General features: G+C 46.2%; 1 protein-coding gene across 1 annotated transcript in view; it reads left to right on the plus strand.

The window, feature by feature from the left end:
• Positions 1-23,265, plus strand: part of LOC122927086 — a 640,428-nt gene extending 617,163 nt beyond the window's left edge. The window contains exon 29 of the mRNA XM_044278664.1: positions 22,336-23,265. Within this exon, the coding sequence (XP_044134599.1) occupies positions 22,336-22,682 (347 nt within the window). The 3' untranslated portion in view covers positions 22,683-23,265. The remainder of the gene's footprint in view (positions 1-22,335) is intronic.
• The last annotated feature ends 1,633 nt before the right edge of the window (positions 23,266-24,898 follow it).

Here is a 24,898-nt window from a genome sequence, read left to right on the forward strand (position 1 = left end):
CGCCCCCTGCCGTGCTAAATACACGTTCAGACAAAACGCTGGCCGCCGGGCCGGCCAGCACCTCCAAGGCATAAAAGGCTAGCTCTGGCCACGTGGACAATTTAGAGACCCAGAAGTTGAATGGGGCCGAACCATCAGTCAGTACGTGGAGGGGTGTGCACACGTACTGTTCCACCATGTTAGTGAAATGTTGCCTCCTGCTAACACGTTGCGTATCAGGTGGTGGTGCAGTTAGCTGTGGCGTGTTGACAAAACTTTTCCACATCTCTGCCATGCTAACCCTGCCCTCAGAGGAGCTGGCCGTGACACAGCTGCCTCGGCGACCTCTTGCTCCTCCTCTGCCTTGGGTTTCCACTTGTTCCCCTGTGACATTTGGGAATGCTCTCAGTAGCGCGTCTACCAACGTGCGCTTGTACTCGCGCATCTTCCTATCACGCTCCAGTGCAGGAAGTAAGGTGGGCACATTGTCTTTGTAGCGTGGATCCAGCAGGGTGGCAACCCAGTAGTCCACACACGTTAAAATGTGGGCAACTCTGCTGTCGTTGCGCAGGCACTGCAGCATGTAGTCGCTCATGTGTGCCAGGCTGCCCAGGGGTAAGGACAAGCTGTCCTCTGTGGGAGGCGTATCGTCATCGTCCTGCCTTTCCCCCCAGCCACGCACCAGTGATGGGCCCGAGCTGCGTTGGGTGCCACCCCGCTGTCACCATGCTTCATCCTCATCCTCCTCCACCTCATCCTCCTCGTCCTCCAGTAGTGGGCCCTGGCTGGCCCCATTTGTACCTGGCCTCTGCTGTTGCAAAAAACCTCCCTCTGAGTCACTTCGAAGAGACTGGCCTGAAAGTGCTAAAAATGACCCCTCTTCCTCCTCCTCCTCCTGGGCCACCTCCTCTTCCATCATCACCCTAAGTGTTTTCTCAAGGAGACATAGAAGTGGTATTGTAACGCTGATAACGGCGTCATCGCCACTGGCCATGTTGGTGGAGTACTCGAAACAGCGCAACAGGGCACACAGGTCTCGCATGGAGGCCCAGTCATTGGTGGTGAAGTGGTGCTGTTCCGCAGTGCGACTGACCCGTGCGTGCTGCAGCTGAAACTCCACTATGGCCTGCTGCTGCTCGCACAGTCTGTCCAGCATGTGCAAGGTGGAGTTCCACCTGGTGGGCACGTCGCATATGAAGCGGTGAGCGGGAAGGCCGAAGTTACGCTGTAGCGCAGACAGGCGAGCAGCGGCAGGATGTGAACGCCGGAAGCGCGAACAGACAGCCCGCACTTTATGCAGCAGCTCTGACATCTCGGGGTAGTTGTGAATGAACTTCTGCACCACCAAATTCAGCACATGCGCCAGGCAAGGGATGTGCGTCAAACCGGCTAGTCCCAGAGCTGCAACGAGATTTCGCCCATTATCGCACACCACCAGGCCGGGCTTGAGGCTCACCGGCAGCAACCACTCGTCGGTCTGTTGTTCTATACCCCGCCACAACTCCTGTGCGGTGTGGGGCCTGTCCCCCAAACATATGAGTTTCAGAATGGCCTGCTGACGTTTACCCCGGGCTGTGCTGAAGTTGGTGGTGAAGGTGTGTGGCTGACTGGATGAGCAGGTGGAAGAAGAGGAGGAGGAAGCCGAGAAGGAGGAGGTGGCAACAGGAGGCAAAGAATGTTGCCCTGCGATCCTTGGCGGCGGAAGGACGTGCGCCAAAAAGCTCTCCGCCTGGGGCCCAGCTGCAACTACATTTACCCAGTGTGCAGTTAGGGAGATATAGCGTCCCTGGCCGTGCTTACTGGTCCACGTATCTGTGGTTAGGTGGACCTTGCTACAGATGGCGTTGCGCAGTGCACACTTGATTTTATCGGATACTTGGTTGTGTAGGGAAGGCACGGCTCTCTTGGAGAAGTAGTGGGGGCTGGAAACAACATACTGTGGGACAGCAAGCGACATGAGCTGTTTGAAGCTGTCTGTGTCCACCAGCCTAAATGACAGCATTTCATAGGCCAGTAGTTTAGAAATGCTGGCATTCAGGGCCAGGGATCGAGGGTGGCTAGGTGGGAATTTACGCTTTCTCTCAAATGTTTGTGAGATGGAGAGCTGAACGCTGCCGTGTGACATGGTTGAGACGCTTGGTGACGGAGGTGGTGGTGGTGTTTGTGGTACTGGTGGTACATCCCCTGTTTGCTGGGCGGCAGGTGCCAACGTTCCTCCAGAGGCGGAGGAAGAGGCCGAGGCGGCAGCAGCAGAAGAGGCCGAGGCGGCAGCAGCAGAAGAGGTAGCAGGGGGAGCCTGAGTGACTTCCTTGGTTTTAAGGTGTTTACTCCACTGCAGTTCATGCTTTGCATGCAGGTGCCTGGTCATGCAGGTTGTGCTAAGGTTCAGAACGTTAATGCCTCGCTTCAGGCTCTGATGGCACAGCGTGCAAACCACTCGGGTCTTGTCGTCAGCACATTGTTTGAAGAAGTGCCATGCCAGGGAACTCCTTGAAGCTGCCTTTGGGGTGCTCGGTCCCAGATGGCGGCGGTCAGTAGCAGGCGGAGTCTCTTGGCGGCGGGTGTTCTGCTTTTGCCCACTGCTCCCTCTTTTGCTACGCTGTTGGCTCGGTCTCACCACTGCCTCTTCCTCCGAACTGTGAAAGTCAGTGGCACGACCTTCATTCCATGTGGGGTCTAGGACCTCATCGTCCCCTGCATCGTCTTCCACCCAGTCTTGATCCCTGACCTCCTGTTCAGTCTGCACACTGCAGAAAGACGCAGCAGTTGGCACCTGTGTTTCGTCATCATCAGAGACATGCTGAGGTGGTATTCCCATGTCCTCATCATCAGGAAACATAAGTGGTTGTGCGTCAGTGCATTCTATGTCTTTCACCGCTGGGGAAGGGCTAGGTGGATGCCCTTGGGAAACCCTGCCAGCGGAGTCTTCAAACAGCATAAGAGACTGCTGCATAACTTGAGGCTCAGACAGTTTCCCTGGTATGCATGGGGGTGATGTGACAGACTGATGGGCTTGGTTTTCAGGCGCCATCTGTGCGCTTTCTGCAGAAGACTGGGTGGGAGATAATGTGAACGTGCTGGATCCACTGTCGGCCACCCAATTGACTAATGCCTGTACCTGCTCAGGCCTTACCATCCTTAGAACGGCATTGGGCCCCACCATATATCGCTGTAAATTCTGGCGGCTACTGAGACCTGAGGTAGTTGGTTCACTAGGACGTGTGGCTGTGGCAGAACGGCCACGTCCTCTCCCAGCACCAGAGGGTCCACTAACACCACCACGACCATGTCCACGTCCGCGTCCCTTACTAGATGTTTTCATCATTGTTATCGTTCACCACAACAACAAAAATATTATTTGGCCCAATGTATTGTATTCAAATTCAGCTGAATATAAATTTGAGGCCTAGTATTTAGGCGCTGGGTGACAGGTATGGGTTTACTGACAGAATTAGACTTGGAAATGCACAGTAGCGTGTGTGTGAAGTTATTCAGAATGACCCTATGTGCACCTTGAATATTATATACCCTTTTAGGGATAGATTTCAAATAGCTCTGATACAGCAGAAAACACTAAATTAGGAAATTGCTGAATTGGGAATTGTATTTCAACCCAGAACAAAAACTGTGCTTGGACGGACACTAAATAACTTGACCAGCCACACCAGTAACGACAGATTTAGCTGGATATAAACTTGAGGCCTAGTATTTAGGCGCTGGGTGACAGGTATACGTTTACTGACAGAATTAGACTGGGATATGGCCAAAAAACAACCACACTACTGAGGGTTAAATGCACTTGGTGACAGGCGCAGCTTGCCCCTGATGTAGTATATGGCCAAAAAATAAACAGACTATTGCTGGTTAAATGCACTTGGTGTGACAGCTTCACCCTGATGTAGGCTTTAGCCAAAAAACAACCACACCATTGAGGGTTAAATGCACTTGGTCGCAGCTTGTGCTGGTGCACCACAAGACACAAAATGGCCGCCGATCACCCCAGAAAAAAGTGACTGACAAACGGTCTGGGCAGCCTAAAAACAGTCAGCAATTGAGTATCAGCAGCTCAATGATCCACAGCTGCAGATCGATCAATTAATCAAGTCTTTTGGAGGAGTTAATCAGCCTAATCTCGCCCTACTGTCGCAGCCGCAACCTCTCCCTACGCTAATCAGAACAGAGTGACGGGCGGCGCTATGTGACTCCAGCTTAAATAGAGGCTGGGTCACATGGTGCTCTGGCCAATCACAGCCATGCCAATAGTAGGCATGGCTGTGACGGCCTCTTGGGGCAAGTAGTATGACACTTGTTGATTGGCTGCTTTGCAGCCTTTCAAAAAGCGCCAAGAAAGCGACGAACACCGAACCCGAACCCGGACTTTTACGAAAATGTCCGGGTTCGGGTCCGTGTCACGGACACCCCAAAATTCGGTACGAACCCGAACTATACAGTTCGGGTTCGCTCATCCCTAATCATCACCCTTATTATTTATTTTTCTGGAGGCAGAAATCCCTGGCCCGGTGGGTGAGGACACCATAGCGGGCTGCGGGGTTTGGGAGGTAGTCGGATGGGCAGCAAGGGCCTGGGCATTGGGCAATAGTTTGGGATATAACCGAAGTCATAGATCCCATGGCTGCAGCTATGGCGCTAGATATTGACGCCTGAAAATCAGAACCATGATCAACAGGGATCGGGGCATGGCTATCTTCCCCCGAAGGGGTTAATTCCACTAGAGGAAAGTCCTCCTCTGCAGTGCCCTGGCCACTATGCACTTTCTTAGGCATGTTGACAATTATTTATTATAGCTGGTGACTGCTGTAATTATTATCTATATTGTGGGAATACTAAATGGAGATAGGCTGGCAATGGGGATTTGCCCCAGGCCAGTAAAAGAAGATAAAACGCTGGGAAAAACCTGTAAAGGAAGACTGAGGACGGCACCGATGCGGCAGGAGCTCCGATATGCGAGATCTCGGGCGCGCTTGCAAGGAAGACAGAGAGAGCCGCCGCAGTCGCACTGAGGTAAGCGGCGGGAAAAAGAGCCGCCCGATAAGGGAGCGGGAGCAAAACAGGGCACAGTAAGGTGGGAATAAACGCAAACAGGGGATGAAGACGGAATACAGATAAGGGGCGCACAATTAACCTACTAAAAACCAAAACAGGCGAGGGGATAAAAAGCAAACCCAAGCTAAAGCAAAATGAAAGCAACGAAAAATATATATATATATCAATAAATACCCCAAATTGCCCCAAAGGGGGGAAAATGCCAAGTCAAGATAAACAAACCAAACAATATCTATATATATATATATATATATATATATGTAAGTCACAATGACATGAAACAGTAAATCACACTACTTATCTGCGGTCAGCAGCAAAGAAAGAGGAGGTTTTGCAGGTGGTGTGGCCTGTTATAGGGGGACTATGGGGAGGGGCTGATCACATGTTTAAATATTTTTATATTTTCTTTGCTGCTATTGCTCAGAGTAAAGAAGGAGGATTGCAATACGAGCCTCCGGGTCTTGTAATAAAATCTGAGGAACCTAATACACAGAAGGAACCTGAACTTCCAACAGTTCAGGAGTCAGATCATCAAGGCCACATAAAACAAAAACGTTTAGTGAAGCCAACCTGGAACGTCCAAGAGAACTATGAGGCTGACAAAGAAGAACTGCTGCAGAACATCATCCACTCATGGTCTAAAACTATTGAATGCATGTCAGCTCTGTCTCAACCAACTCATAAGGTATTGCACCTAGAGGGCGCTGTTAAGCAGTTGAATGCTGCCTATGAGAACTACCAAAGACTGTCTGCTAAATATGCTGATCTCTTAAAGCGGTACAACACAGAAAACTCCTTAAAAGAATTACAGGAATTGAATGAGCTCAATCTTGAAGGAGACGATCTAGTAATGCAAACAAGGACAAAAACAAATGTAAAAATCGCACATCTCCATGAATCTAGATCCCATCTCTCCACAACTTCTAAGCGCTCCACACGATGTTCCAAATTCTTAAGATCAACATCTTCTACTCTCAGCCAATGACTCATCAAAGCCCGCGCTAATGCAGAAGCTTATAAAATCCAGGCAGTTTTCGCCCAGAAGAAAGCGGAAATGGAAGCTGAGGCTGCACAGAGGGAAGCAAAAATGGAAGCTGAGGCTGCACAGAAAAAAGCAGAAATGGAAACTGAGGCTGCACAGAAGAAAGCGGAAATCGAAGCTGAGGCTGCACAGAAGAAAGCGGAAATGGAAGCTGAGGCTGCACAGAAGAAAGCGGAAATGGAAGTCTTAGAAAAACAATGTGAGCACGCCAAAGACATGGCAAGACTAAGAGTCTTAGAGCAGGCTATAAGTGACAATGAAAGACAATGCTGCTTCCTTTGCTGAGGTGTTAGATACAAGTGAAGTGGTTGATGATGACGATGTGTCCATGGATGCCACGTGGGTGCCTGCTCGAAGAGAAGAAGAAGAGAGGGGAGACAGAGAGAAGGAGGAGACGAGTTGGAAGCAGGGGGAGGTCGTCGCAAAGAGGCCAGTGGCACAGTCAGACAGCATGTATCGGCACCCGGGGTCAGCCAGACAGCAAGCCAATCAACACATGCTGTTGCCACCACCAAAATGCCGTTATTGCAAAGCTCAGCAGTGTGGCATTTTTTTTGTGTGTCTGCCTCTGACAACAGCGATGCCATTTGCAACCTGTGCCAAAAGAAACTGAGTCGTGGGAAATCCAACACCCACCTAGGTACAACTGCTTTGTGAAGGCACATGATCGCACATCACAAACGCCTATGGGATCAACACATGATGACGAGTAGAAGCAGCACACAAGCTCAAAGCCACCATCCTCCTCCTGGTCCAGCATCTTCAGCCACGTCAACCACTGCTGTCCTCCTTGCCCCCTCTCAACCACCCGCCACTCCGCCTCTCACCTTCAGCAGTTCCATCTCATCTGCCCACAGTCAGGTGTCTGTAAAGGAAATGTTTGAGCATAGGAAGCCAATGTCACATAGTCACCCCCATGCCCGGCGTCTGACAGCTGGCTTGACGGAACTCTTAGCCCGCCAGCTTTTACCATACCAGCTGGTGGAGTCTGAGGCCTTCAAAAAATTTGTAGCTATTGGGACACCACAGTGGAAAATACCCAGACAATCTTTTTTTTTTCAAAAAAGGCAATCCCAAACCTCTACTCAGTGATTGAAAAGGAAGTCATGGCATCTCTGGCATACAGTGTTGGGGCAAGGGTCCATCTGACCACTGATACCTGGTCTGCAAAGCACAGTCAGGGCAGGTATATCACCTACACTGCGCATTGGGTCAACCTGCTGCCGGTTGACAAGCATGGAATGCGTGGCTCTGCAGCAGAGTTGGTGACACCGCCATGACTTGCAGGCAGGCCTACTGCCACCTCCTCTACTCTTCCTACTCCATCCTCTTCCATAACCTCCTCGGCTGAGTCCTCTTCTGCTGCGGTGTCTGGCTGCACATCAACTGAATCCCCCAGCTCCCCAGGGGCTATTCCACATCCCGGATACGACAGTGTCACGCTGTCTTGTGATTGACATGCCTGAAAGCAGAGAGCCACACCGGACCAGCACTCCTGTCCGCCCTGAACGCACAGGTGGATCAGTGGCTGACCCCGCACCAACTGGAGATCGGAAAAGTGGTGTGTGACAATGGAAGCAATTTAATGGCGGCATTGAATTTGGGCAAGTTGTCACATGTGCCATGCATGGCACTGTCACGGGTGAGGATGGGGAAAACCCTCAGCCGTGCAATGCCGGAAGATGGTCGCTGCTCGACCAGGACGGCAGGATTAGGGAGCAGGTCACCTCCTAAGGCGTCCCTAACCTGACCCTAACTCCTAGCAGCATGGGCCGACCTTTAAGGTAGGAGGACCCATGCTCAGGAACCTTGGATCCCTAACTTACCCTCCGACCGGTCCCTGAACTAGGAGTCAAGGTAAGACGGCCTGTTCCTTTTGGACACGGAGGAACAGGGGTCTCACTGGCCAAGCTGCAGGGAAAAGGGGAACACTAACAGTCTTACGGATATGGCAGGTGAACTGTACTAGTTCTACCTACCTGACACAGCCTTGCTGACTGGATCCCTGTGCTGGCAAGCTGATGTCCACACAACCTGAGATGAACCCAGCAACCACACATCCACGCACAGGAACCCAGATCCATAAGCTGCAATAAAGAAGCATAAAGACAAACAAATCTTCTAAACACCAAACAACATTATTTTTTATGACCAGAAGGGTGGCCCCCACTGGCAGTTGGTAAATAACCAGGAGGATGTCTCCAGCAAGCATGGCTGAAGCACCCTCCCTGACTACTGCCTTCAACTGAGGCTTTATAGGGCCAAGAAGCTACACCCAACAGTCAGACACACCCCGTGACTCACACACACAGAAAGGGAGTTAATCCTTCCAATACCAAAGAAGGGAAAACACAACTTAAAGGGGAAGTGTCCAACCCAAGAACACACTGTGGCTGTTGCCGCAGGCAACGGCATGGGTGGCAACCATGTCCTGGGAGTCAGCCCGAAGGCCGGGACACTGCCACCACATGTACGCATACAACCAAACGTTGCCACGGGCAACCACAGTGAAAGGAAGATGTCAGTGCACACCAAACGTAAAACAGAGTGCACACCAGACATACAAAAGTGCATACATACTCGCACACAACTCCAAGACAACCGCACACATACCTGTTGTCCGCGGCAACCGCACTTGAGGCACACAACAAAATGCCTCCAGCTGCAGTTGACACAACAACCCAAACTGCGGGCAACTGTATGCGGCTCCCAAGGAGTCACGGCCATAAACATGGTCGTGACAGGCACATGTGTTGAATCTCATCGTACAACGCTTTGTGTCTAAGTACCCAGGCTTACAGGACGTCCTCAAGCAGGCCAGGAAGGTGTGTGGCCATTTCAGGCGTTCCTACACGGCCATGGCGCACTTTTCAGACATTCAGCGCCAAAACAACATGCCAGTGAGGCGCTTGATTTTCTACAGCCCGACACGTTGGAATTCAACACTCCTAATGTTCGACCGACTGCTCCAACAAGAAAAAGCCGTCAACGAGTATTTGTATGACAGGGGTGCTAGGACAGCCTGTGCGGAGCTGGGAATTTTTTTGCCACATTACTGGACGCTCATGCGCAATGCCTATAGACTCATGCGTCCTTTTGAGGAGGTGACAAACCTAGTCAGTCGAACCAAAGGCACCATCAGCGACCTCATCCCATTTGTTTTCTTCCTGGAGCGTGCCCTGCGAAGAGTGCTGGATCAGGCTGTAGATGAGCGTGAAAAGGAAGAGTTGTGGTCACCATCACCACCAGAAACAGCCTTGTCATCATCGCTTGCCGGACCTACGGCAACGCTACAAGAGGAGTATGAGGAAGTGGAGTCAGAGGAGGAATGTGGCTTTGAGGAGGAGGAAGACCAACCACAGCAGGCATCCCAGGGTGCTCGTTGTTGTCACCTATCTGGAACCCGTGGTGTTGTACGTGGCTGGGGTGAAGAACAGAACGTCAATGACATCAGTGAGGACGAGGAATGGGAAATGAGTAGCTCGGCATCCAACCTTGTGCAAATTGGGTCTTTTATGCTGTCATGTCTGTTGAGGGACCCTCGTATAAAAAGGATGAAGGAGAACGACCTGTACTGGGTGGCCATGCTACTAGACCCCCGGTATAAGCAGAAAGTGGCGGAAATGTTACCAACTTACCGAAAGTCAGAAAGGATGCAGCAGTTCAAAACAAAACTAAAAAATATGCTTTACACAGTTTATAAGGGGGATGTCACAGCACAACGTGAATCTAACAGGGGAAGCGGTGAAAGTAATCCTCCTCCTACCATGACCACGGCGGCTAGGACAGGACGCTTTACAGATGTGTTGTTGATGGGGACATGCAGAGCTTTTTCAGTCCTACACATCGCCACAGCCCTTCGGGATTCAGCCTTAGAGAACGACTCACCGACAGGTAGCAGACTACCTCTCCTTAACTGCAGATATCGACACTCTGAGGATCAATGAACCCCTTGACTACTGGGTGTGCAGGCTTGACCTGTGGCCTGAGCTATCCCAGTTTGCAATAGAACTTCTGGCCTGCCCCGCTACAAGTGTCCTGTCAGAAAGGACCTTCAGTGCAGCAGGAGGCATTGTCACTGACAAAAGAAGTCGCCTCGGTCAAAAAAGTGTTGATTACCTCACCTTCATTAAGATGAATGAGGCATGGATCCCGAAGGGACTGACAGTGGTGGATACGTTTGACTAACAAAAGGCCTGATGACATGCCTTGGCCTCAAAATGGTCCCCACGCTGCTGTATTTAATGTCTGCATACCGGATGACTTTCGTGAATTCTCCGTCACCAACGAGGGTTCAAGACGCAATGTTTTAGTCACCTTTCTGCCTTGAAAACATCAATTTTTCAGGCCGCTGCTACAACAGCGGCTGCAACAATAACATTATTTTTCAGGCATGTGTCCATGCCCAATTTTTCTGGCCTCTGGTGCTGCACTGTGGCTGCAAAAAAAAAAAAAAAAGGCACATACAAGTGTCAATTCCCCTTCGTGATCGTTACCTTGTTGTGGTGAAGGGGCTTGCGTATCACAATGAAGTGATCATCACCTCTATGAGTGTGTTGGCAATGTTGCCACACCCCAGATTATAAGGCCGTTGCTTCATTATGATCAGACCAAAAGCTATCGGCTGGATAATTTTTCATAGAAAAAACCTAAATGTAATTTTTTTTTAAGGTGTATGGGTGGGTTTTTAATACATAAAATAAAAAAATCATAATAAAGTCTCTTAATAGTTTATTAGAAATAATGCAGACAATTTAAAAAATCCCCATCAATTCCAATACAAAGCAAGTACAGAGCTCAGAAATAAATTATTCCAGGATGTCGTAATGGTTCGTTAATTCGACAATGGTTAATCAATTCGACACACGTCCCCGGATAGGGGACGTAACAGGGATTAAACTGATAGGAATAGTACTAGTTAAGACACCACTCATATAGGGTGTCACAGCACATTGCTCCATGCATGCGCAGTGCCCCAACTTGGGAGTAAGAGGACCGACCAAGCTGCTTTTTCCATCTCCCGGTTCCTAAAATCAATTCAGTTTGGTGTATCAGAGTTTGGTCTGTCACTGTGAAGGCAGTCGAATGTACCCGGCCTAATTTTTTTTTCACAAAATGCAATCCCACCCTGATATGGGACGTAACAGGGATTAAACTGATGAGAATATTACTACAGAAAATAGCACTCATATCGGGTGTGACAGTAAATTGCACGGCACAGACGCAGTGATCGTGGTGTGGATTCAAACAAAGGGGAGGGACCCAGCGTTTTTTTAACCATCTCCCCGTTCGAAAAATCAATTTAATTTTATGGACCCCAGATTGGGGACGTAACAGGGATTAAACTGATGAGAAAAGAGAACTATAGAAAATAGCACTCATATCGGGTGGGACAGTAAATTGCACGGCACAGACGCAGTGACCGTGGATTCAAACAAAGAAGAGGGAGCCAGCGTTTTTTTTAACCATCTCCCCGTTCGAAAAATCTATTCAATTCACCTTTCCGGGACCCTCGGTGTTGTATGTGGCTGGGTGGAGGAAGAAACCTTCAATGACATCAACGGGACATGGCTAGCTTGGTATCCAACCTTGTACAAATGGGGAGTTTGCAGTTGGGCAAATGGACTGTTTGCGGTTGTTTGCGGTGCATTAAAAGGGGAGTTTGGTCTGTCAATGTCTGTGAAGCGGGCGTAACCCTTACACTACCTGATCGATACAACATCATACCTGATCGTATACACACAGTGGATGTTTTAAACCACGTTGTTCCAAAAAAAAAAATGTATTGTTAGGTGATTTATGCCCTTTATGGATTAAAATCCAACTCTGCGTCAACTATGTAATTTTCCATGGGAGTTTTGCCATGGATCCCCCTCCGGCATGCCACAGTCCAGATGTTAGTCCCCTTGAAACAACTTTTCCATCACTACTGTGGCTAGAAAGATTCCCTGTGGGTTTTAAAATTTGCCTGCCTATTGAAGTCTATGGTGGTTCGCCCGGTTCGCCCATTCGCAAACATTTGCAGAAATTCACGTTCGCCGTTCGAGAACGGAAAATTTTATGTTCGCGACATCAGTAGTCAGTAGTCATCACTCTGTTATATCTTATGCATCAGTGTCATCACAGACCTCATCAAAACTCCATCACTCTGTCATAGCAGCCAAAGAACTCAACCAAGGTGTTGTCTCTACACCTATTACACCTTCTAAAGTGGCAGAAACGGGTACGAATAGAAATGACCTACCACACTATCGCACTAAACTGCCACCCTCTAACCAATCCACTATTATGTGGCTACAAACCAACACACCTTTGGACCGTACCCCAGCTCCAGTGTTAAACGCCTCAGCACCATCTTATGTTCCCAAGTCACTCAACGTCAATGTACCAGCTACTGCAACTAACTTTGTTCTGCCTGCAATTGTATACCCAAAGTCTAAAAACACAGACATGTCGCAGTTTGCCAAGTACATAATTCGCAGAGAACTCACTAGTACAGGCCTCACCATGTTTGATGAGAAACCTGAAAACTACCGAGGCTGGAAATTCACCTTTAAAGCAACAATCAGCGAATTGGATCTACTCATCAGGTGGCTAGTTCCTCAGTCAGCTGAACGTATCAAGAGACTTAAAACCGTTTACATTTCCAATCCTGCTGCAGGTCTCGACGCTGCTTGGGACAGACTTGAACATAGCTTTGGCAGCTCTGAGGCCATCGAAGATGCCTTACTCAAAAGGTTGCAAGGCTTCCCAAGGATTACAGCTAAAGACAATCTAAAGCTTCAAGAACTTAGTGATCTTCTACTAGAGCTTCAACTAGCTAAGGCTGACACCCACCTACCCGGTCTTAGTTACCTTGACACCCCTCGTGGCATCAACCCTATTGTCCTTAAGCTACCATATGGCATCCAAGAAAAATGGGTTAGTCAAGGATCTACTTACAAGAAAAGGTATGGAGTAGCCTTTCCTCCCTTTTACTACTTCTGTACCTTCATAAAGGAAATTGCCGACTGTAAGAATGACCCAAGTTTTTTCTACGGTGACTGTAACCCTCTTAGTCCACCTTCTCCAGGACTTGCAAACAAGCGCATAACGCACAGAGACCGCAGGGGTCCAGTGTCAGTGAAAAGGACCGATGTTCAACCTGCACCTGCTACGGTTCTTCCAAAGACTGGACAAAACAAGAAACTTGAGGATCCGAATCGCCAATGTCCCATACATAACAAGCCACACACACTTAAGAAATGCATCGGTTTCAGAAAGAAACCTCTACAGTAACGCAAGGAACTTTTAAAGGAATTTGACGTTTGTTTCAGATGCTGTGCTTCCACAGAACACCTGGCAAAAGACTGTAAGGCCATCATTAAGCGCATAGAATGCGGTAGCGACAACCACGTTCAAACCCTTCATCTGTACCAATACAGCACTACTCCATCCACTGACATTCCCCCCAGGGCAAAGCTTGGCGGGGAGCACGCTGAACAAACAGCAACCTCCACCCCAGTGTTCTCAACATGCACTGAAGTCTGTGGGGAAGGACTTTGTGGGAAATCCTGCGCTAAGATTTGCTTGGTTCGCGTATACGCAAAGGACAAACCTGAAAGGGCCTTATACCATTCTCGATGACCAGAGTAACCGATCTCTCGCAAGTACAAGGTTCTTTGATCTCTACCTTATACCCTAGGTACTTGTGCAGGAATTGCAGAAGTCTGGGGTAGAAGAGCCAGTGACCTTGTAGTTACTCCTCTCAACGGCAACTTGGAAATACCCTTGCCTACTATCATTGAGTGTGATCAGATCCCAACTAACAAGGATGAGATCCCCACTCCTGAAGCTGTCAAGCACCATACTCACTTGAAAGACATAGCTGATCAAATACCAGCCTTTGATGAGAATGCTAATATCCTGTTGCTACTCGGGAGAGACATCCTAAGGGTTCACAAGGCGCACCATCAAATCAACGGCCCACATGATGCACCTTACGCCCAGCGTATTGATCTAGGCTGGGTCATTATTGGCAACGTCTGTCGTAGCAAGGCCAGGAAACCTCTTTTGGTTTCTTCCTTTAAAACTCATGTCCTGCCCAATGGACGCACTACTTGCTTTCCAAGACAACAACATCACTATAGTGTTAAAGAGTGTGTGTCAAAGGTACGCCAGAGCGCATTATACTTGATGATAGGAAAGCATTTATCTTTCGGGATGACAACATTGGTAACACAGTGTTTGAAGTAACCACAAAAGACAATGAGTTAGCAGCCACAATGGAAGACAAGGAATTCTTGAGAACCATGAGTAAAGAGTTCTATCAAGATGATTCTAACAGCTGGGTGGCGCCGCTACCATTCCGCACTCCAAGGAAGAGAATTCCAAATAATTGACACCACGCAGAGTCACGGTTAATCTCTTTAGAGCGCAACCTGAACCGGAAACCGGAGATGAAGAAACATTTTGTCGACTTTATGCGAAGGTGTTTGAGAGAGATCATGCTGAACCTGCACCCCCTCTTATACAAGGAGAAGAATGCTGGTACCTACCGTGTTTTGGTGTCTATTATCCTCGTAAGCCTGACCAGATTAGAATGGTTTTTGACTCAAGCACTTGCCATGAAGGCATTTCTCTCAATGACAATCTTCTCTGTTGGGAGTCCTACTCCGCTTTAGACAAGAGCCAATTGCCATTATGGCCGACAATCAACAAATGTTTCATTGTTTCATCGTCCGTGAAGATAACAGAAAGTTCCTCAGGTTCCGATGGTATCGCAATAATGATGTAAACAACGAGGTCATAGACTATCGCATGAAAGTTCACGTGTTCGGCAATAGCCCTTCCCCAGCAGTTGCCATTTATGGACTTAGAAAAACTGCCCAAGAAGGCGAACAGGAGTTCGGGACGGATGCACGTCAGTTTGTGGAAAGGAACTTCTACGTGGATGATGGTCTTAAGTCCCTACCTACGGAAGAAGAGGCCATTGACCTTCTCACCAGAACCCAGAACATGTTCGCCACTGCCAACCTCAGACTACACAAAATCATCTCCAACAGCTATAAGGTAATGGGAGCATTTCCTTCCGATGATCATGCAGTCAGTGCCAAGGAATTCCAACCAGAGTCTGACCTTTCCCTCACACAACGCAGCCTTGGATTGCTGTGGCATGTTAAGCAAGATACGTTCACATTTCAAACATCAGCTTGCGACAAGCACTTCACAAAAAGAGGAGTACTGTCTGCAGTGAACAGTATCTACGACCCTTTGGGATTCATAGCACCCTTTACTATTCAGGGTAAAATATTACTCAGACAACTCACTACAGAGAACACTGACTGGGATACCCCTTTACTCAAGGAGAAACAACAAAGGTGGATGCAGTCCCTCCAAGCATTGGAACAGTTTAAGATCCTGCGTCCTTGAAGAATGCCACCAGACTAGAGATTCATGTCTTTTTGGATACATCCATGGAAGCTATAGCTGCTGTAGCTTACCTCCGAGCTGTACACTCTAACGGTGGAATAGGAATAGGATTCGTCATGGGCAAAACCAAGCTAACTCCAAAGCCTGCACATACCATCCCAAGGCTTGAACTCTGTGCAGCCATGTTAGCTGTTTAAATTGCTGAGCTTATGGAGCACGAAACAGACCTTGACATTGATTCCTTTGACTTTTACACAGATAGCAAATTCGTGCTAGGATACATACATATTCAAACAAGACAATTCAATGTGTATGTCGGCAATCGAGTGGAACGCATCAGGAAATTCTCCAAGCCAGAGCAATGGCACTATGTACCCTCCGACCTTAACCCTGCCGACTTAGGCAGTAGTGCAATGCCTGCTGCTACATTTCTGGATATATCATGGATATCCCCACCAGTACTCTTGAATGAAGAATTCTTCTCAAGGCCTGTAGAGTCTATCTTTGAATTTGTCCAGCCGGACTCTGATAAGGAAATTAAGACCATTGCAGTTACACTTAACACCTCTGAGGAAGCAAGGGTAAAACTGAAATCTCGTTGATTTGAGCGGTTTTCAAAGTGGTCTTCGGCTGCACGAGTGACTGCACGACTTTTTCACATTGCTCATCACTTCGCAAACAAGGATAGCACAAATCAAGAGTGTCGTAAGTGGCACATTTGTAAAGGACTCCCCACTATTGCAGAGGTTGCTCAAGCAGAAAGAGTCATCATCCAATGTGTCCAACATGAAGTATATTCGCAAGAGATCCACAACTTGTGAAAAGGACTCAACCTATCCAAGGATAGCCCTCTATACCAGTTGAATCCTAAAATTGATCAGAATAAACTACTTCACCATGAGCAAGTTCAACACCAAGGTCGGCACTTCACCGAAGGCGCAATGAGGTCTGCTGGTTTCTGGATAATCGGGATGAAAAGATGTATATCCTCCATACTCCATAAATGTGTCAAGTGCCAAAGACTAAGAGGTAAGCATCTAAATCAACAAATGGCAGAGCTACCAGCAGACAGATTGAGTACTGAACCACCCTTTACCATTGTCGGTATTGACGTTTTCGGCCCCTGGGCCATAGTTACACATACGACCCGTGGCGGAGTCGTCAATAATAAACGTTGGGCCGTGCTGTTCACTACTTTGAGCATTTGTGCTGTGCACGTTGAAGTTATAGAAACTATGGACTCTTCTTGCTTCATTAATGCCTTCAGTAGATTTGTTTCCATACGTGGACCTGTTAAGTTAATTAGATCCGACTGCGGAACAAACTTTACAGGAGCAGAGAAAATGGAGAACTTCTTAAATACCAACAAGTTTAAGTGGGAATTCAACCCGCCTCATTTTTCTCACATGGGAGGTTCTTGGGAACGCATGATTGGCGTTTCGAGATAAATTCTGGACTCTATGCTGCTGGATCACAAATCTCAGCTTACTCGTGAAGTCTTGGTCACCTTCCTTGCCGAGGTGTCTGCCATAATCAATGCTAGACCTTTGGTTCCTGTTTCCACGGACTCAGAGTCTCTAGTATTGCTAACGACATCTACCCTTCTAAGTCAAAAGATCGGAATAGCTAGTATTCCTCCTTAGGACTTTGATTTTACCAATGTTTACAAACATCAATGGAAGCATGTTCAACATCTTGCTAATGCATTTTGGAGCCGTTGGAAGATGGAGTACCTTTGCAACCTTCAAAGTCGCAGAAAATGGCAAGTTGGCAAACCCAACCTGCAAGTTGGAGACATTGTTCTCTTCAAGGATAAGGATGTTCATCGTAATAATTGGCCTATGGGTCTTATCACAAAGACTATTCCAAGTAATGATGGCAAGGTACGGAAATCAGAAGTCAAGGTAATGAAAGAAGGTTCTGCTAGACTCTACTTCAGACCCATAAACAAGCTAGTACTGCTTCTGCCTAAACAGGAAGATGAACTCCTCACACCAGGTTGATACAAAGGGAGGTAAGAAGGACTGGTCCTGTTGCTGCCTTCCCCTCTGAAGATGGATTCGCGGAACTATCTACTTCCTACCGTTCCACACTGCAAGAGCTTTTCTACAAGTATTGTAGTAATGTTTTCTTGTTTATGTTCCTTTGTTCTCTTTGTTGCAGGTGTTCCAGTAGAAAAACATCTATATTTCATGGACTTGAACAAGGTTGTTATTGTTATAAATGTTTTTAGAAATCATAGATTTTGATGGGGAGTATCATGTTACACATGCATGGTTTGCCTTTTCATTATGTGTGTCCATTCTCTCTTCCCCTAGCTTCTGCTCTCTCTCTTGTCTCCTCCCCTCTTCTTCATTCTGGCTTCACCCCTCATCTCAGCTACTTGCTCTGTTAGCTGCTCACAGCATGATTTTTTGACCTATCCATTTGTTCATCGGTGTATGATCTGCACAGTTTGGAATAAACTTCTTAACGATCTACAAGGTGTCGTTTGGATCGAGTCACTGTCAGCCAATTCACCTAAGATTGATGGTTATCGCTCAGCAGAACTGTAAGTTCAGAGATCACATTGTAATGCTTAGACTGGAGAGGCAGAACAATGTGCATTATCTCCATTCACTGCTATAGAATTTCAAAAAAATAGCAGAGACAGTGATCAGCTATTATCAGAACACTCACAGTATAATGGAGGATGACCGTGCATGCACACTGTGATCTACCTTCACTTCAGGGGCCTGGATGGGACAACACTAGTGTTGATCGAGCATCAATGTGCTCGTGGTGCTCTGGTGCTAATGGAAGTCAATAGGAGAACCTGAGCATTAAACCAGGCACACCCTGCTCTGAAGAGGGGAGTGTCTCTGGTTCATAGGAAAAGGTCAGAAATTAATGGAAACACCACCGAAATGGTTCTGTAATCTTCAATAATTTCAAAACTAATAGACCACAGCACTCATTCTAAAACTGGTAAAGGTGGGTGCACGTTCGGATTATGTTCTGTAGCTCCACCTCAAGAACTGTAGATATCACACAAATTTTTAGACAGCACTCCGTGGTAATGATGATAATAAGTAATGATTTATTTCATATTTTTTCAGCCGGAAACAGCGGTACACAAGTTGCTTGCAACATTTCGGGCTAACATATGCCCTTCATCAGGCATTAGCAGGACCACAAATTGCGCCGGCAATACTTGATTTGTGGTCCTGCTAGTGCTTGATAAAGGGCGTATGTTAGCCCGAAATGTTGCAAGCAACTAGTGTACCACTGTGTCCGGCTGAAATAATATGAAATAAATCATCACTTATTATCATCATTACCACGGAGTGCTGTCTAAAAATTTGTGTGATACCGAAATGGTTCGGGAACACCATGGGGAGGATGTCTGGATTCATCTTGGACTCCCAGGTCGCTGCTGGGAACAATGTTGTCCGAGTAGTGCGCCACTTTTACAGACTGACAATAATACGCACCAAAGATAAAATCAATTTTAGAGGAAAAATTTTTGGGAAACATTCTTTCCTGTATATTTACTCACAATACATTAGTAAGTGCCTTGTATTAACTTTTTCTACATGATAAATTCCATTTGCTGAAATGAGACAACCCCTTTAAGGTCATCTGTACTAACAGATTTATGTATGTGAATATTGTTCCAACTATTGCAGCTTTTAGGAACTTCCATATTCAAGGTGAACTCCTCTATTTTGGCTGAGTGAAATTAAATCACCTTGCACTGAGATTGCAGCATCTGCACAATAGCGTTCTGTGACTTTTCTATATCTTAAACTCTGTCTGTGATTTCAAATTTAAGGGCATGAAGTTCCCTTATTTATAAGACTCTTTATAGGGAACCTGTCACCGATATTTTCTGTATAGAGCTGAGGACATGGGTTGCTAGATGGCCGCTAGCACATCCGCAATACCCAGTCCCCATAGCTCTGTGTGCTTTTATTGTGTAAAAAAACGATTTGATACATATGTAAATTAACCTGAGATGAGTCCTGTCCCTGACTCCTCTCACATACAGGACTCATCTCAGGTTAATTTTCACATGTATCAAATCGTTTTTTTACACAATAAAAGCACACAGAGCTATGGGGACTGGGTATTGCGGATGTGCTAGCGGCCATCTAGCAACCCATGTCCTCAGCTCTAAACACAAAATCCCGGTGACAGGTTCCCTTTAAGCTAACAGGCAGAACATTTAAAGTCCTTTTTGATGGGACAAATTTTCATGTACTTACCTAGCCCCTGGATATTCCAGTCCTCATCAGTATTTTCCTACTTATTGGAGTTGTCTGGTGGCAAGGACAGAGAAAAAGGAGAGTGCTGGGAGGATTAGGAGTCTCTAGCAGGAGAGTATCAACAGATGCTTTCAGCACCATCTTGGATCAGGCGCCACTGTTGCTTGAAACTGGTGTAGAGGAGTGGAGAAAGTGTGGGGAGGTAACACGAGCATCGTGCTCGAGCACACGCAGTGTTCGGCTGAGCACCGCGATGTGCTGAGCATCGCGATGCTTGAGTCAAAATTGAGTTTGGCCGAGCATGCTCGCCCAATGCTAGACAACACCTTTTTTTCAGCTTGTGGTTTTACAAACTGCACCATGGAAAAACAGAAGTGCCCTGGGCATTCATAATGCAGGGTCCATGTCCACAATTCCCATTAAAATGGGAAGGAATGAAAATCCACGCCAGAACTGCATCAAAAAGTGTTTTAAAAAATTAGTCAGAAAAGAAACACATCCAAAAAAACCTGATGCGATTCTGGATTAGGTTTTTTAAGCACAGAAAATACTCTGTGTGAACATACCCAAAGAGGCTGCAGGATCAGCAGCTTACAGTGGAAAAGCTAAAGAGAGATGATGTGGCTGTCTACACTCAGCTGCTGTGGTTGCAACCGCTGTCCGTGCCTACAAAGTTCTGTCAAACTGCTAGTCCAATATTTCAGGATTTGGGGCCCCACTATCAATTTTGCTCAGGGCCACACTTTGTCGAAAAATTGGCCCTGCATGCAGCCATTCTGCAGCCAGCCAGCCCTGTGATATTACAGCCCTATAAATAGCCTCAGCCATCTTGGATTCTGCCATTTTCCAGTGTACGTAGTGCAGGTAGAGACGTCAGCAGGCGCTAGGGACAGTGTTAGAAAAAACTTAATTGTGCTAAAAAAAACTATTTACAAGTTCAGGGAAAGATTATTCAAGCTGTAGGGAAAGGATAGGGAGGAATCATTCCACAGCATTTCTGTAGAACAGGGTTCAGTAGGGGAGGTTACAGCCTGGGTAATAGGAACAATCCTATTACACCTTGCTGCACTGACTGGGGATCCAAATTGCCATTATACAGCTCTGTAATTCCAGCAAACCGGTCTTGTTATTGGGGTGCAAGTGCTGTTTGATACAGCCATTACAGGGGTTATTAAAAGAAAATATTTCTATGTCTTATTTGCCCTTGTGCGGTGCAGTTATATGTTGTAAAGCCCTTTTTGCCATGTATTAGTGGCAAAAGAAAAATATTTTTGCTGTTCATCGGTGCAGTTATATGTTGAAAAGCCTTTTGTGGAGTGTATAAGTGGAAAAAAATAAGGGCCTGTTTGCCGTTCAGCGGTGCAGGTACATGTTGTAAAGCACTTTTTGCTTATTAGCTTATTAGCCGTTGTGTGGTGAAGTGAAAAAATTACAGACTTTTCTGGGGTGTTTTATTTCCTTTTTATTTCTTTATTTGATCTAACACTCTGTGGGTCACTCCGTGATCTCCTCTTGCTGCTGCCACCTCCACACTCTGTCATTGTGCCACTCTGTGGCCTCCTGATGCTGCCACCACCTCCAGACTCTGTCATTAGGCCACTCTGTGGTCTCCTCAAGCTGCTTCCACCTCGCCACTCTGTGGACTTCTCATGCTGTTCCCACCCTCCCCACTTCATAACTCGGTCACTATTTTGCCTTTTAGGCCTGGCTGACATCATCATTTATTTGACCCTTCTTGTGATCTGTCAGAAGGAAGGAAAAATGAGACGCACAACGTATCCTGACTGTGTAGCAGCTGTAAGGCCTGTATGGTCCCATCAGAATTTTCTTGTGATTTGGTAGCCAAAAGCAGGAGTGGGTACAAAACACACAAGACATGAAAATATTCCATTCATGTGTCATCTCTGTTTTGGATCCACTCCTGTTTTTTTTTGGTATTAGCATTACTAATGGATTACTGACCAAATTCTGACCGAGTGAAGGTGGATGCTCCACAGACAGGATACGATTTTTGTGGGTTTTTATTCTCCCGGATCAGAGGAAGGGCAAATTAATCAGTGACGTCAACACAAACTTACTGCTGACTCCCTCTCCACTCTGTCAGTGGCTCTACTTGTATAAGCGTTTAATATAACAGGTTCTGTAGACATCGATGTGGCATCAGCTGATGACAGTGTAAAAGGAGTGCGCTTCTTCTTGACTCTAACATGGACCTGTAAGGCTGAATTAACACGTCTGTAAGGCTGAGTTCATACGTGAGTTATTTGGTCAGTTTTGGCCCCGTGACTGCCCAAATAAGTGAAGTGTGCAGTGATTCTAAGAGTGACGCCTGTCATCTGTGTGTCATACTGACTCACAGTATTATTTCACTACCACAGCAGACTCCCTATGCGTGTTACTGAAAGGCAAAGTGTTCCACACCCCTATACAGGCTCTCTGCAGCCCGGAAATAGCCGTTTTTAACATAATTTGCCAAAAATAAATTTGGATCGAAGCAAATCTTTGCGGAAAATTCGGCGAACTGGCCAAATCACATTTTTTTGAAATTTGCTCATATCTAATTGTGACAATCGATTGTTTTTCTCATTACAGGAGACCCTAGACTTCTCCCAGAACAAAGCGACCATTTTGTTGATAGACACCGTGCAGATCTGATCCGCATGATCTCTGTGGTAGACCTGGTTGTAGATGATCTCCTAAATCTCAATCTATTAACTTATGAACAATATGACACTGTTATTAGCCAAGACACTAATGCAAAACAGATGAGGAAGCTTTATGATTACATACGAGCCTGGGGTAACGATGACAAAGACAAAGTCTACCAGTGTCTGAGACAACATAACTGTCCCATCATCAAGCAGCTGGAAAATAAAGGTCCTAAAGATCACAGTAAATCCCACACACTGGAGGGTTCCTTTAAATGCAATCTCTACTGATGATGTGACTAAAAATAATATCTTATGACTGTTAGCATTGGACCAGGTCTTCCAGACCAGAGCCACTTATGCAGTCAACTCCAATTTTGAGACCCAGACACAACGACAACAGAAAAGCCTATGTGGATCTCGTAGGGGACCAAATTTTATTAGATTAAATTTTATTTTAAACAATTATTCTACATTGATCGTGTGATCTGTGTATGTAGATCTGATACTCAGATGGACATTGCACTTGGCCTGTATGGCTATAGATTGGGTCCTATGAATTTCTTTCCAGGTAATACGAAGAACTCCAACCATTACTGCTGTGTATGAACCAAACACTGGATATATCAGGAAATCTACTGAATACAGACAGAAAAATTGCTGACTTAACCTTTTTAGAACAAAATGCTATTTTCTCCTGCCTTCCAACGGTCATAACCTTTTTACATTCCCTTTCAATGTACTAGGCAACTAGAGAAAAAAACCATCATGCAGTGGAACTGAAAAATTAAAGAAGTAATTCCGCCATTGTTTTTCAGGTTTAGTATTTATGGCACTAATTGGGTGGTAAAAATGACATGTTACCTTATTCAGTGGTACCAAATTTATTGAGCATTTTTATAATTCTTTAAAAAAATAAAAAATGAAAAAATGAATTGTATTGCCATATTCTGTCAGCCATAACTTTCTTATATTTCTGTCTACGGAGTTGTATAAGCCATCTTTTTTTGTATTTTTCACTGATAGAATTTTGCTCTATGTATGACTTTTTTATTATTTCTTTATTAAAAAAAAATTTGGAAGGCAAAGCAGCTAAAAATGTTGATACAGCATTTTGACTTTTTTCTATTACAGAATTCAGCATATGGGAAAGACACGTTGCCATTTTAATCGACTGGCTGCCATAGCAAATAGTGATGAGCGGCAGGTGCCATATTCGATTTCGACGAAATTCGCGAATATTCGATATTCGTCATTATTCTAGTTATCGCGATTAATATGCTATTTAAATAATCGCGTATTGCGATTGTAACTTAGGGCTACTTTCCTATTGGTTTGATATCTAGAATTAGCGAAGATGACGAATGTATTTGTCATATTCCTCAAAACGAAGATAACAAAGTATTCTCCATCTTCGTTTTAGCTCCATATTCGTCAACTTCATTAATTCTAGTAATCAAATAGGAAAGTTGACTATAGAGACAGCTGTTTTTAATTCGCTATGCACTATTTTTTATAAATAGAATAATTATCAAGTATTATAATTATTCTATTTGTTTTTAAAAAAAGCAAAGTAATATGCATAGCTGTCTATATAGTCAACTTTTCTATTTGATTGCTAGAATTTGCAAAGTTGACAAATATGGAGCTAAAACAAAGATGGAGAATACTTTGTTATCTTTGTTTTGAGGAATATGACGAATACATTCGTCATATTCGTCATCTTTGCTAATTCTACCAATCCAACCATAGTAAACCAGGTCTAAGTTGAAATCGCAATGCGATGACTTCAAGTTATATTAATCGCATTGCCGAATATGGAATATAGCAGTGCTAAGTTGAAATCGCAATTCGATTAACCGCCTCCGGACCGCCTAACGCAGGATCGCGGTCCGGAGGAGGCTCTCCCAGGCTCAGCGACGCATATACGCGTCATCTCGCGTGAGCCGAGATTTCCTGTGAACGTGCGCACACAGGCACGCGCGTTCACAGGATCGGAAGGTAAGCGAGTGGATCTCCAGCCTGCCAGCGGCGATCGTTCGCTGGCAGGCTGGAGATGCGAATTTTTTAACCCCTAACAGGTATATTAGATGTTTTGATAACAGCGTCTAATATACCTGCTATCTGGTCCTCTGGTGGTCCCTTTTGCTTGGATCGACCACCAGAGGACACAGGTAGCTCTGTAAAGTAGCACTAAACACCACTACACTACACCCCCCCCCCTGTCACTTATTAACCACTTATTAACCCCTGATCACCCCAAAAAACATACAGACGTCATTGATCACCCCCCTGTCATTGATCACCCTGCTTTAAGGCTCCATTCAGACGTCCGTATGTTTTTTACGGATCCACGGATACATGGATCGGATCCGCAAAACACATACGGACGTCTGAATGGAGCCTTACAGGGGGGTGATCAATGACAGGGGGGTGATCAGGGAGTCTATATGGGGTGATCACCCCCCTGTCATTGATCACCCCCCTGCAAGACTCCATTCAGACGT

This window comes from Bufo gargarizans, chromosome 2 (genome assembly GCF_014858855.1).
Source record: "Bufo gargarizans isolate SCDJY-AF-19 chromosome 2, ASM1485885v1, whole genome shotgun sequence".
Classification (NCBI taxonomy): domain Eukaryota; kingdom Metazoa; phylum Chordata; class Amphibia; order Anura; family Bufonidae; genus Bufo; species Bufo gargarizans.